Source organism: Mastacembelus armatus, chromosome 17 (assembly GCF_900324485.2).
Source record: "Mastacembelus armatus chromosome 17, fMasArm1.2, whole genome shotgun sequence".
Classification (NCBI taxonomy): domain Eukaryota; kingdom Metazoa; phylum Chordata; class Actinopteri; order Synbranchiformes; family Mastacembelidae; genus Mastacembelus; species Mastacembelus armatus.
In genome coordinates this window covers 8,194,159-8,207,613 of record NC_046649.1, presented here as the reverse complement: position 1 = coordinate 8,207,613, position 13,455 = coordinate 8,194,159, and the positions used below count along the sequence as shown (strand labels likewise).

At 38.7% G+C, this 13,455-nt stretch overlaps 1 protein-coding gene across 1 annotated transcript; it reads right to left on the bottom strand.

Annotated features, from left to right (window-relative positions):
* Positions 1-1,734: 1,734 nt before the first annotated feature.
* On the bottom strand, positions 1,735-11,701 carry LOC113134130 (WW domain-containing adapter protein with coiled-coil-like). The gene is made up of 13 exons (XM_026313368.1): positions 11,368-11,701; positions 10,899-10,932; positions 9,976-10,165; positions 9,214-9,305; positions 6,980-7,089; positions 6,710-6,807; positions 6,211-6,480; positions 5,040-5,156; positions 4,399-4,547; positions 4,132-4,223; positions 3,338-3,521; positions 2,667-2,794; positions 1,735-2,576 (listed from the first exon to the last, which is right to left on the bottom strand). The coding sequence occupies exons 1-13, from the start codon at positions 11,604-11,606 to the stop codon at positions 2,507-2,509; spliced, it is 1,773 nt and encodes a 590-aa protein (XP_026169153.1). The 5' UTR covers positions 11,607-11,701; the 3' UTR covers positions 1,735-2,506.
* Positions 11,702-13,455: the final 1,754 nt, after the last annotated feature.

Genomic DNA, 13,455 nt, shown 5'->3' with positions numbered 1-13,455 from the left:
TAATGAGAGCGGCACAATGTAATCTCATGCACTGGGTCCTTGGATAATACTGAGGACAAACTGAGTACTGGGTGTGGGTTCTGTCATGCTATGATGAGTAATAAACTGGCTATAATTGGTAGTAATTGGACATCAGGGAAAATTCTGAAGTCTCAGTGAAGTCCTTAGTTAAGTCCTTTTAGTCAGACTAGGAAGGTCCATTGCCTCCATGTATCAAAGGGACCAATGCTGACGAGTGCAAAAGGTTAGAAAGAGAGCCCTAAAATTCACAGCAGTGCAACAAAGTATCAAAAAGGCTAAAAATATTAAAGGTCAACCTCACAATGACATGCCTGAATTTCTAAACAAACACACTGAGAAAAGCAACACTGACACTAAAGCATATCTGCAGTGTCTGGGCTGTAGTGTTGGTGCAAATGTTGGACAAGAAATGAGGCCATGGAAAAAATAATTCAATTTGGTTGTGACAAATTACAAAATACATTGCAAAGCTAGTGCTGGCTGACCACTTAGAAACTTACTAATGTGACAAAAAAGCCGTAACATTAAACTAAGCCCAAATTGCTCCTAAATTACTCTGACCTAAAAGTATGACCATACATGTAACATGAACTTTAGATACTATTTTGCACATTTAGATGCCAACAAATCCTTCGTGGGTGGCTGTCCAAAACGAACCACTCACGATGGGAAAAACATTTCTTACAACCTTTGCTAGTTAGTCCAGGCAGGACTAACGTTTCATGTGAGTGCATTTTAAAATTTAAAAAAAAAAAAAAAAAAAAAATCAAACTCAAGATTGCTCACTGTCACCATCCAGTGGTCAGAGCAGGAGCTTAACATCATCTGGTAAAATGCAAAGTTAATTAGGATTGGTATTATCAGTGTGCAGGCCAAAAAAACAAGGACCATGGAGACGAATACCCCTGACATGATACCGTTTGATACCACTGCACATTAATGTCACCATAACCCTACTCTCTGATGCATAATTGCACTTTCATTTAGAAAAATTACAAAATGCATGACTCAGGAAATTTACTTAAGGCACACAGATCACACACACATTACCTTTATTAAACACAGCTCTGAAGTCTAGAACAGTTGAACTGTAAGAAAAGGTCAAGCAGGAGGTGGTATAATATTTTATTCTCATATTTTATGGAATACAAACCCCCAGTACCCACCCCCTATCCCCAAAAGAGTGTGCACATCAGATGTGGTGGGAACTACGGATGAGGAAAAGAATAGTATAGACAATCAAACTTGCTTAATGGGTGTAGAAGTGTACAACTGCAGTCAAATGTCATGTTGATATAAAAAGTATACCCTTTCATTGTGACTGAACCTTTTAAAAAAATGAACAATATCTGGCTAGCCTGTTGATATAGGAGCTGCAGTAATGACAGCAGAGCAAAAACAAAAACTTGAGTTTCCTTGTTGAAAAAATAAAGCTCTTTCATTACAACTACAAGGATGTAATCAATAATCTGCAACAATAATTTAACTTTACATGACAGCAAATTTAGCCACTTTTTCTATTCTTTTACACAATCTCTTGCTAAGCTGCACAAAAGGAATGAAATATTTCCCAAAGTGGATTTGGGAGAGAAACAAAAATGCTGACAATTATACGTAACACAAATAGCAGAAGAATACGAAAACAGCCAGCAAGGCTACAAATGAATACAACCTCATATGTACTAGCAGCCAGCCTAGGTCCAATAATGTAGGTTTTTTTTCAAAATGGCTTTGATATATCTGGAGTGTGTTTGACATAACTAGCCATAACTTCCCAATGAAGTACTGCTGGGAAATAACTGAAGCACATTTAAGGTCTGGCCAAGGTTGTAACTAACCTCATTATATGTAAAACCGACCAGCTTCAGGACACACTGGGGTGGCAAAACCACTGACGAGTATAGTGAATTAAAAAATAACATTAGTAACATCACTGCCATTGAATCCATACATTGTAATGCATGACAAAAGTCCATTTCAGAAGTCTGGGGAGCAATCAAGCTTTTTCACCCTCCTGTCTCCCCAATAACTGTCATACCAATTGTTATGAGATGTTTTGTTTTAGTTAACGTTTGCAAGAATGAATCTTTTCCTCACCACTACACATCAAAACACACCAGAAAACAAGGTAACCCAATACAATACACACAAGCCAAGGTTCACAGTCCAAAAAGGTTCTGTTTGAATAGAGCCCCGGGTCCTTTATGTCCACTCTGTTAAAGTGTCCGACTGTGACCTCTCAGTTTCACCATTCAGCAAGAGCAATTGATGTGGTGGACACAGGAAAAACAATAAAAAAAAGGAAAAAAAAGAACTATAAAAGACTTCAGTTTGACAGAGCTTGTCAGCTGCTGTATCTATCAGCTTCGCTCTTAAGGTGAGAATATAGAGGCTGCAGCAGCTTGCCGTCCATGTCTATTCCTTTGTTTCTATCGTTATGTTAATCCATCCTCCCACCCGAGTCCTTTCCTCTCAGGTCCAGTCCTCACACCATGTAGGAATTCTGGTTCTTCAGCTTGTCCAGCTCTTTGCTCTGCTGCCTCAGAAACAGGATCCTATTGTTTAGGAGAAAAACATATGAATGAAATGGTCTCCATTATTATCAGCTGATGCACACATGTATGCAAATGTGACATTTGCCTCACCTCTGTTCCCTCAGTGTGGCCTGAATCTCACACACTCTGACCAGGGAGCGGAGTTTTTTCATCTCCGTGCATATCTCAGACATGTACAAGCTGCCCATGTTGTGGATGTCCTCATGCAACCGAGCCGCCTGATGGAAAGAGTTAAGCTATGATTAAGTTAAGTTATGATTACCAATGAACACATTAACACAAATATCAAGCATAATTACACCATATAGGAATCAACACTGGCTTAATGATGAAACTCCAAATGTTAAGCTAAAGTTTTATTTGTGATCTTGAAAATTAGAACCTGCTACCACAACCCATGGCTTTCCTTCACAGATGGAAATTTTCAGTTGTCAGAGATTTTATTAGGATTTTAAAAGAAACTATGCTAATAGTCCAGTGAAGCTGTACTGCCATCTTACCTGTCTACATTAAACTGGAAAAAAATTCTGTGACGTGGACAGATATTTCTATTCTTATCTAAATTCTTATCACAGAGACAAAAATAAGGTTGGCCTGACAGTGGCTCGAAAGACCAAAAATTGTAGTTTTAAAAACCACCAATGCGCTGGGTAGAGTATAAACCTGCACTACGCATCACATAACTGTGTAACCCATGAAACCTGACAGATACATCCTACTAAACCAAACCATGTGTTTGAGCTCTATCTGGAGAACTGTACCTGCTTCTCAGTGTTCTCTGAAGGCCAGCCTTGGATATGTCTGATGAGGCTCTCATCAAAATGAGCTGCCAGAGTGGGAGTGAAGGAGCCGGGTGTGTCAGCCTGGCTTTGGCTGGTGCTGCTGGAGGGCACATGGGACAGCACAGCACCCAATGGATTTGATCCAGTGCTCAGAATCTCCTGACTGGTGGTACGAGACAAGTAGTTAGTGTGTTGGCGGCACACATAAAATACAGCTGCAGTTTTCTTAGTGTTGGAATACTAATGTTACAGCATATTACTACAGCAATACTGTGGTCAGTTAGCTTACACCATTCATTTATTAATATAACAAAATAACTCAAATATTGCTCTATGACATTTGGGAGAATAACCAACCTCACCAGCCAACACTGGTATTTTAGGACTTTACTGCCTTGATAGGTCACAGTGTATCACTATAATTATACAGTATATCAAAAAGGTAACAACTTTTAGTGTTTCTTTTTAAACTGTATATGAATGTATGTGTTTCCTTAATATTAAAATGTATGTTTTTCCAGGAAAAAAAAAATACATTGGGTAATAGAAGGACCTTACTGCAAATCCTACTTTTCTTCCTTTCTACCAAACAAATGATCCCTATAAGAACTGTTTGGAGCTCATGTTGCTGTTTGTGTCAACAGTATCACAGTAGTTAAGATGAAATGGCATTTTAATTGAGATTTCATTTTTTGTTAGTGTATCATTTGCCTTTAAACAATCAGTTAATGTAAAAGAAATGCTGTTTTAAAGTGATTGTGAACTTGAACTACCTTTTCTGTTGCAGAGTTCTGGGGTCTTCTGGACGCTTCTCTGCACTCTGAGGTGGGGGGACAGATCCTTGCTTACCTGAAGACATACTGCCCTGCAGAGAGAAGAAGAGACAGCAAGGGAGAAAATCTGGGGAGTTAAAACAAAGATAACTCATAGACAAGGGTAGCCATAACAAAGTCGACAGCAGCAAAAAAGAGGGTGTAAGTCACGAGCAAGGGGAAGTATTCCCTCAATTTACTTTAGCCTTTTTCAGTGCACGTGCTCACCCTGGTTTGTGAGGATGTGATGCTGCTGGGATGCACGGTCAGAAGGGATTTCTGATTGCTTTGTGGCGTGCCGTTCCGTGGTGAGACGTACGGCCGCGGTGACGATGCATCTGTTGTCAGAGAGACAGGGGACTGACTGGAGTGCTGGGCTGAAAAGAGATGTAGCACAACAGACAACATTGGTGTGGAGAAACGGGGGATCTTCAGGTTACACATATGCAAATACAAACCTGCATCTATCTGTAGTTATATAATTGGTCCTCACGTGGAGGTCAGCGCGCACACAAAAAACTGTTAAAAACTGGTTTAACAGCATGTTAGTAAATACTTTACCAAATTAAAGGCTTCAGTAATTAAACTTTTTAAAGCAAGCTTCTTGTTAATGTTATTCAACACCTCTCCCCCTCTAGCAATGAACAAAGATTATTTAAATACATGAGATGTGATTGTTTTTTCACATTGCTGCAGTCAATCTAAAAACCCTTTAAGCTACATACGCAGTTAACATGAATGAAATGCAGAATTTCAATAGGAATATTGGTTATAGACAGAATTTTATGAATTTTGTGGCAACAGGGAGAACTGGATCTGATAAAACAAAAATTTGTGAAGCAGATGGTGAGAAACAGCAGAGGCCATACCTTGATTGGAGTGCTGAGCAGCTGAGAGCAGAGCAGTGATGTTGAAAGCAGGTCCAGCAGTGAGGAGCTTATGAAGCACAGACCGCAAGGAAGCTTGGGTGACAGCAGCTGCCAGGACTGGAGGGAGGAAATGTGTATACAAACACACACACACAGGTAAATGAGCAAGGAAAAACAATAGGTGAGTGCATAAATTCGCAGTTACATAACAAAAACACCGTCAAAATAAGAAACAAATCAATGGAAAGTCAATCCTGGCACCAGGCACAGGAACAGCTTTTTTATTTTTATTTTTTTCTTGTTTTACATTTCCATGTAATTTTTCTAGGAACTAACTGTACCTGTACTAGATCCTGGAGGTTAAACCAAGAGCAAACATATATGCTGTAAACAAATCATAAATGATAAGTGCATGTCCAGGTTAAGAAGACCTGAACACAATCACTCATAACAGATATCACAAAGAAGGACATTGACATGTTTTTTTAATACAAGTAGGACTATATCCACAGCATTGTAAACACAAGCAACATGTAGAGAGCCAAACTCATATCACATTCAGGCTACCTTCTGTTTCACTAGCTCATTTCAGCAATCACTTCAGCTGTCTAAGAAAAAAAATATCAATAAGTGTGTTCCTGGGGTCTACTTTCTATTTTCTAACACCAAGACAATCACTGCAAAAGCTGCAGTAGGAAAATGAAACTGTGGTGATTTTAAGTAAAGTAAAAGATTGTGTTTACTCTGTGAGCACAGAAAAAAAATACAGTTCACATAAAACAAAAAAACAAACCAAAAAAACAATTTTGTTAATTTATTTCCTCCATGGCACTAAAATACATAAGAGCCTTGCGAAACTCTTGTAACTCAAATTTGACTTACAAACACTTGTCACGGTGGTATCTTATCATCTTAAAATACTGACCCCCACTTTTACCTAAATCTACTTTTCAGGAAAAAAAAAACCAATACAGCTGCAGTGTAGAGTAGAACTGCTAACAGCCTAAATGCAATGCTGTAGCTATTCTTCTGTTGAACACAGTGCCAAAAAGTTTATTTACAGCCACTATGTGAAAGAAATGGCGGTGGCCCCAGTGCCACTAACCAAAAAGACACCATGGAAGACAGCAGTATGTGTGGAAGAGTAAGAAAGTTGTGTTTATGGCCTCACCCTCGTTGAGTTTTGCCATGTCCATACTGCCGTTGTTCATTTGCAGAGTCGCCTGCAGTGCTGGAAGGAGCTGATGCAGGAGGGCTGGGTCCTGCAGCAGGGCTGGTGATGGGGACTGGATGGCTTGGGGCACTGGACCTGAGGAGGAAGAGGAGGAGGACATGGTGGAGGGGGTGACACCTAAAGTACCAGGGGTAGTGTTCAGGCTCTGAGAAGAAGTGGAGGAATGGCCAGGGTTGATTACAGTAGACTGGTCCCCTGATGTGGTCTCTGTGGAAACAAAACGGCCAGAAAAACACTATTTGAACATTACATTAATGTAACATTGAGTCAAACTAACACTGAGTCAACAGAGAGACATAGTAAAATAAAGAAAACATTTCTGTATCTAAAAAAAAGTATACAGAAAAGGATCAACATAAGGTAGCAACAGCTTTAGAGGATGGGCCTGTAAAACCTCATATCACATTACTAAGGTTTAATGGCTGGGTGATCTTACTTGTTGTGGTTTTGTCCTGCAAGGCCTCTTGTCTGTAGTCCATATCCCTGGGGAAACTGTTTGCTGCCAATTTGATTGAGTCTTTCTGTCGTTGTTCCCTGATGCAGATTAAAAAGAATAAGGCTGTAGTTAGACTCTGTACCATAATCTCATGAAATTGTGTTGAGACTAGTGCACGTTGTGACCTTGTGATGTATGACTTCTGTCTCAGGTTAAAAACTAAACAGTCCTTCAGTGTAAGCATGCTGTAACTTCATTAGGCTAGCTTGCCTCTCCACCAGGTCCTTGGGCTTCTCCCACTGGGAGACCTCAGTTCTGCAGTTGTAATAGTACTTCTTCCCAGAGGAGCTGATGTGCTCTGTCCAGTCATCTGCTGGGTCCTGGTACAGACAGAGATGCAGTTTTCAAGGTTGACCAAATAAATTCTTTATATGAAGTGAATAGTACACAATGGCTTTAGAAATTAAAAACTCAGAAACTATAAAACATTGTTTGAAAAATAATAATTTCAATTAACTGGCAAGTAAATGGTCTTAAACCATGCACAACTGATGGTTATGGTCCTCAAAGGACAATTTAATGATTTAAAAGTGATTACAACATGAAAACGCAAACAAATCACCACATATGGTTATGGTATTCATAAGTCCATGTTCCTTTAGTAGGTGAACATCTCTCACTTTCCAGCCTTGACAATGGGCCTAGAGTCTGGCGGCATTTTAACATTAATTGCCACATATATTTACTAAAAACTTTGGACACTAACAATTCCACTCTAACAGTTACAACTTGCCTCATCCTTTCTCTGTTCATCTTTATTTTATAGATCTCTCTGAGAAAAACCCTTAGTTGACATTTATTTTGATAAATATGGAGAGTAGTGACAGCAGATTAGAGCAGGGGATCAAATGGGGATGTAATGTGGCATTTACCAACACCATAAAAGAGTCAAACAAAAACAGACTCACAAGGCACAAATCAAAACAGGAACTATATCCAAAAAATGTATTTATTTTTCATCAGCTAATGGCTGAACAAATTGCTACTCAATTATAGCAAGAAATAATATTCAAATAATTAGGGCTGCAACAACTAATTGATAATTATTAAAATAGTCTGCAACAAACAATTGTTTAGTTAGGTCTAGTGATGAAGCTGTTTGCGAAAGCACACTGGGACACAGTGAGCAGCTACAGAGAGGAAAATGGCAGAAGTGGAGAAGAGTGAAATTTTTAAACTGTTACCACTGGTGTTGTCGTCTTCTTCTAATTTTACTAGTTTTTGTTATGCGGTCAGATAATCAGTCATCCAGTAAAATGTTTACAGTTCTCACACCAATTGACACAGCATCTTGTGTCTCTCACTAAGCACACAATCTGTTTTATCTGATATCAGTCCACACTGACTAAGGCAGGCATGAGACCCATGTCCTCCTTAACGTCCGCATTTTTTTTTTTTTTTTTTTAAGACTTCACGCCTGTATTTCTCCACTGTATTTAGCCACTGTCGCTATGTCTCACTGACAGTAACAACAGCACGCAAGAACACCCAAGATGATTTTGGTCAGAGTCACAGTGGATTACATTTTTAATATTAACATATAAACTGCTGACAATGTCATGAGAATCACGTCCAGAAATAGTCCAGTCATCGTTTTAACACAAGCAGCACACTGTGGGACCTTGTCCGACAGACACATTCTTACATGGGGGGAAAATCCAGTAGACTTCAAGGGAGGCACTATAGAGCCCGCACTACCCAGACTTGTTACAATGGAGCTCGCAGGAGAAAAGTCAATGTAGTTGATGTAAATAAGTTAATGTAACAAAATTTAAGATCTGTTTAAATATCATACAAATATAATTCAAGTGTGTTTTATATTTTATTATTGTGTAGCAAACTCATTGTTTAAGGCTCATATTTTGACAATGACAGACTTCACTATAATGGACTCATTATTCAGCTATTAAACTAGTTTGTTGCAGCCCTACAAATAAATATCAAGGAGCCTTTATTAACAAAATACTACTCTCACTAAAACTGTTTATTTGTGGAATTCTTCTCTTTTCATCTCTCTGCTTATGGATGCACAAAGCTGGCTAAAGCAGAAAAAAAAAGGTCTTGGATAAAATATTTCTATTCAAACCATAACGTTGATTTATACATATACACTGTTTTCCACTCTCCACTCATAATGAGAACAAGGTCCTACTGCTCAGTACAACCACTGAGAAATGAGTGTCACTCAGCAGAATAAATTAAAAACATTCCTAACAAGGAATTCTAAGATCTAATACGATCATCTTCTGTATAGCTAGGGACTCTGTTACATAAATGGTATGTTTCAATCAGGCATCTTTGTTGAGTTTGGCAACAGAAAAATTTGCACAGAGAGAGACACCTCCACATAATGTACAGCAAAACATGTTCTGACGTAGTATTACAAAAATTTCTACAAGAAATGCTGATGGCATATCATCAGATAATGCAGGACAACATCTTACCCTGTCTGCAGGCTTGCTCTGAGTCGCATGAGATTCGGGGCCATGATGGGAACTGCTGTTGTGAGAGTTCTCTTGAGGAGAGCCGTTGGTCCCTGCAACAAAGCCATCTATCAGGTAACTGAAAATGCACAATGGTCTGCAGAGGACTAAAGCCTCAGTGAAAACCAGAGCTAAGAAATACTTTTTTATTTTTAATCAGCTTGTCAATGTTTTATGTCTTTATCACAACAGTAATGACTTGTGCAACATCACTAAAACATTAAATTATTGAAAATTGAACAATTTATGCTTCTAACTTAGCACAAGGATTATCTGTAAAGATAAGTGGCTGCTCAGACAATGTGAAGGACATTACATAAAGTAATTCTTCACGCACAATGTCCAGGTAGAAATCCACTGCTCGCAAAATGTCTCAAAACCAAAAGTTGCATTCACAAATGCTTACATCCTCCAGTGAAGAGTAAAAGATATTGGATTTTATTCATGTTGGGCATTTCCACTTCTAAAATGAACTGGATTCATTTTTGGGTGTCTAAAACCAAAATAATTTGTAATTTCTTAGTCAAATGACTAATTAAATTGTACTTGTTGTCAACTAGCTAAATTGACCAAATTTCTAAACTCTGCCTGCATGCAAAGCATCTGATGTTTTCTGTTTATCTGAGCTTCTGACAAGACCAAGATGCTGTCTTTTCTGTACACCACCACATAAGATAAGACTAGAACTGCATGCATGTCTCCGATTTCCAAATGCAGGCTTACCATTTTTACCTCTAACTGAGTGAGAGGTTTTTGTCTTGCCATGTCCTGTGTTGTCCCCATGTCTGCTGACAGGACTTTCATCTGAGCGTCGCAGCATCTTGTAGGGGGGTGTAGGATCTGATGAGCCATCCCGCACCTTTTCATACCGGTGAAGGCTGCTGGACTGGCTCTTTGGTTGAGATTTATGGGTCTAGATTGGACAAAATGTGTTAGATACGCCTGTTGGTATGTACTCAGGCGTACAGTGAGGTCATTTTTTGCCCCACACAGTCCATAAAAATAGTGTTTTAAGCTGGCTTCATTGAGGAAGTGCTATTGCACCGAGACAATAACACCAACAGTGAAAATAAAACTGGTATCTTCAAAAATAATTGGATGGGTTGTCTTTAACATCCTCTGACTCTGCAAATATGAATTTTATCTGTACTGTAAAGGCATTCACTGGCTCCAACTTCTTTACAAGAAAGAATTGAATGATAAAAAAAAGCTTTACACTTTTGTAATTTTTTTGATATATTATCAAGACATATTCTAAATTTCAAAGTTGAATTCTATCCTCAAAACATAGAGTCTATTTTGCAAAAATGTGGCTGAATGTTTTTTGCATTTTGGTTCTTTTTTGCTCAAATAAAAATGATCTGCATTTAGTGTGTGTCTGCAATAATATTCAAAACTGGATGTACTTACTATGGAAAGCCATAATAAGGGTTGATGTATATGAGATCTTTAATGGTTTATTATGTCACTAAAATTTTGAAGCAAGAACATCAATATGTGCGGGCGGTTACATATTCAATATAATAATAATATAACGACGTCGGTATTTTGTTTTGATGAGTTAACACTAACGTTACACTTTTATTAGCTAACTTGGTAATGTCAGAGTAAAGACAGATGAATGTCATCAACTGAACATGCCAAACCTGATAGGATTGTGAATCCCTTCTGTCATTGCACCTGAGGAGACACAGAATAAACATTACTATAATTTTCCTACCGTAACAATGTTTAGCTAGCTGGCTAATTAGCCACATTAGCTACGTTAGCTTAAATTGCCATTTTAATTTGAGCGGTTGTCTCTTCCTGCTACCAGGAACATTAAGGTTACCTACATATATTAGTGAAATATACCGCACATATTCCCCCTGCTCACCCAAAGCTTGCCATTAACGTGATAGTTAAGGTTAGCTAACGCTGCGTTGACGCTAAACGGTTTAGCGCTAGCTAACGTTACCGGAAACACCCGGAGCCCACAGCTACCTGGCTAACTGAAGCAGACTGCTAACTAGCGACCACCGTCAGCGGATACAACCCGACATGAACAGCCTACAAACAGGAAACCGATTAGCTCTGCGCTTCGTGTTAAAACCTTGGTGTGTGTGCTTTATTTACCCATCGCTGACTCTTGTTGGTTTCCTTGCATACATCACCATCAAGGCCGCGGTGATGTGTGTGTGTGTGTGTGAGGGGGAACCTTGGCCTCCTGTCTGTCCGCTCTCACTTCTCTTTTCGTCGGCTTCCTGCTGTCTGCACTCGGGCTGTCCTAACACGCTGATACCTACAGGCCATGCACCGAGGACCAGCACTGCATACCGGGGCACTTTATTAAAAACCAGTGCATCACCGGGCATATAGCTGCGATGTGCGCTTAGCTCGGCCGATGTAGCTCAGCGGCACAGACAGGAGGAAACGGAGGAGACGGACGGCTCAGTAATGTTTAGCTAGAAAAAACAACGTCCGGTTCTGGATTTCAAATTAAAAGTGCTAATATCGAATGTGCCTCAAAGTAGAGTACCACGAAGACAGTTGGTTAAAAAGTGCTGCCATAATATCTTCTCTAGTTCAACAACGTGCTTTTCTACTTATGTGACAGTAATTCTTGACCTTCACTGTGATTGATGTATGCCCAGGTAACGCTAGAAGGCTTCCTTCATATAAAGGGAAAATGGTTCTTCTCCTTATAAATGAGTTCATAACACCTGTACCTACAAATATGACCTGTGACGCACAACTAATTTGGAAGCAATTGCTGTACAAAAATGCAACCTTTATAAATATATGAAAACGTCAGAGCTTCAGGTGCATGTACAGTACTCTGAGAATGAACTTTACAGTGACAGAGACATAAGATGCACTTAAACTTTTACAAAGTAAATATTTGATTATTTATAGTTTTATATGAGATGTTACTGTCATTTTTTAAAAAATTCTATTGGTTAACTAAACAAGTTTGGCTGAAAATTCACCACAAACAAATATTCAAAGCAGAGCATTTTTCTTTAACATCTTTAATATCTTGGTTCACTACCACAGGTACAACAAGATGATTCTATTAGAAAAGTTAATTATAGACATATTTCTCACCATTTTACAATTTAGAGTATAATGTAAGGCATTTATGTGAAATGACAAATAATTCGCAACTTTTTGTAAAACTTTATGTTGACTTGCAGGCAAAATTAGATATACATATTATTTTTATACTTTTTGTTTCATTTAGGAAATTTACCTTAACAAAATAATATGACTACCTTAATGAGTAATATTGGCAAAGTATAACGAAGAGACCCGAAAGACATCTTTTACTCTGTGGTACTTCTGAGTTTGGGATGTTATTTTGAAGTACGTATCTTAATTTCCGGCAATAGCCGGACTGTCTGGGGATAACATGACGCAGCTGAAAACGAAGCCATTGCTATTATAGCTATAGTTGAAGCTGTGGGCTCCTCCCCCTCCACATGTCGTTGGTTGGCCATTTTCTGGGACACACCTACGGCCTATTCGCTAGTCGGTCCTGTTCTCATTATGTTTCAGTGCCATGCACCCTGCCCTCCACGAAAAGTGTGTCTTATATTTTATTCTGGGACCTATTTGATATGGAGTGTGTCCGGAATGACACGGTGCAAGAGACATCCCCGTTCTGTGGACAGCATACAAGAGGGGAACTTCTGTGTAGTGCATGTATACTGTATACATGCAGCAAAACAATTCCACAACTATTCATATTTTTTGATATTGTATATTCATGATTTTATTTTATTTTTTGGTCCCTAGATGTAAAATTCTTCATTAACCTCTCCATTGACACTGCTCAGTCAAAGCCTTGGTAAAAATAGATTTGAAGCCAATTGAGCCATTTGAATTGGGGATTATTGGATTTCTCTTGGAACATGCATCAAACAAAACCTCATGAATCCTATGTTGCAGTCATCTTTACAAACATCCTGATCTTCTTACTTTAAACCCCCCAAATTCCTGGTATCAACATACAACGTGAAATTTGCCTTATAAATAGAAAAAAAAATAATACACAGCACTGAAAGGATGCAACTGTTCATCATCACTTTCACTTAATCTGTGCAAATAACTGTCTGCACTGACAGTCACATCTGTAAAGTGAACAGCCTTACTTTAATCCCTGTGTACTTTGATTGCTGTATTGATTGCCTGCTGGCTTAATTTAGGTCAGAGCTGATACAT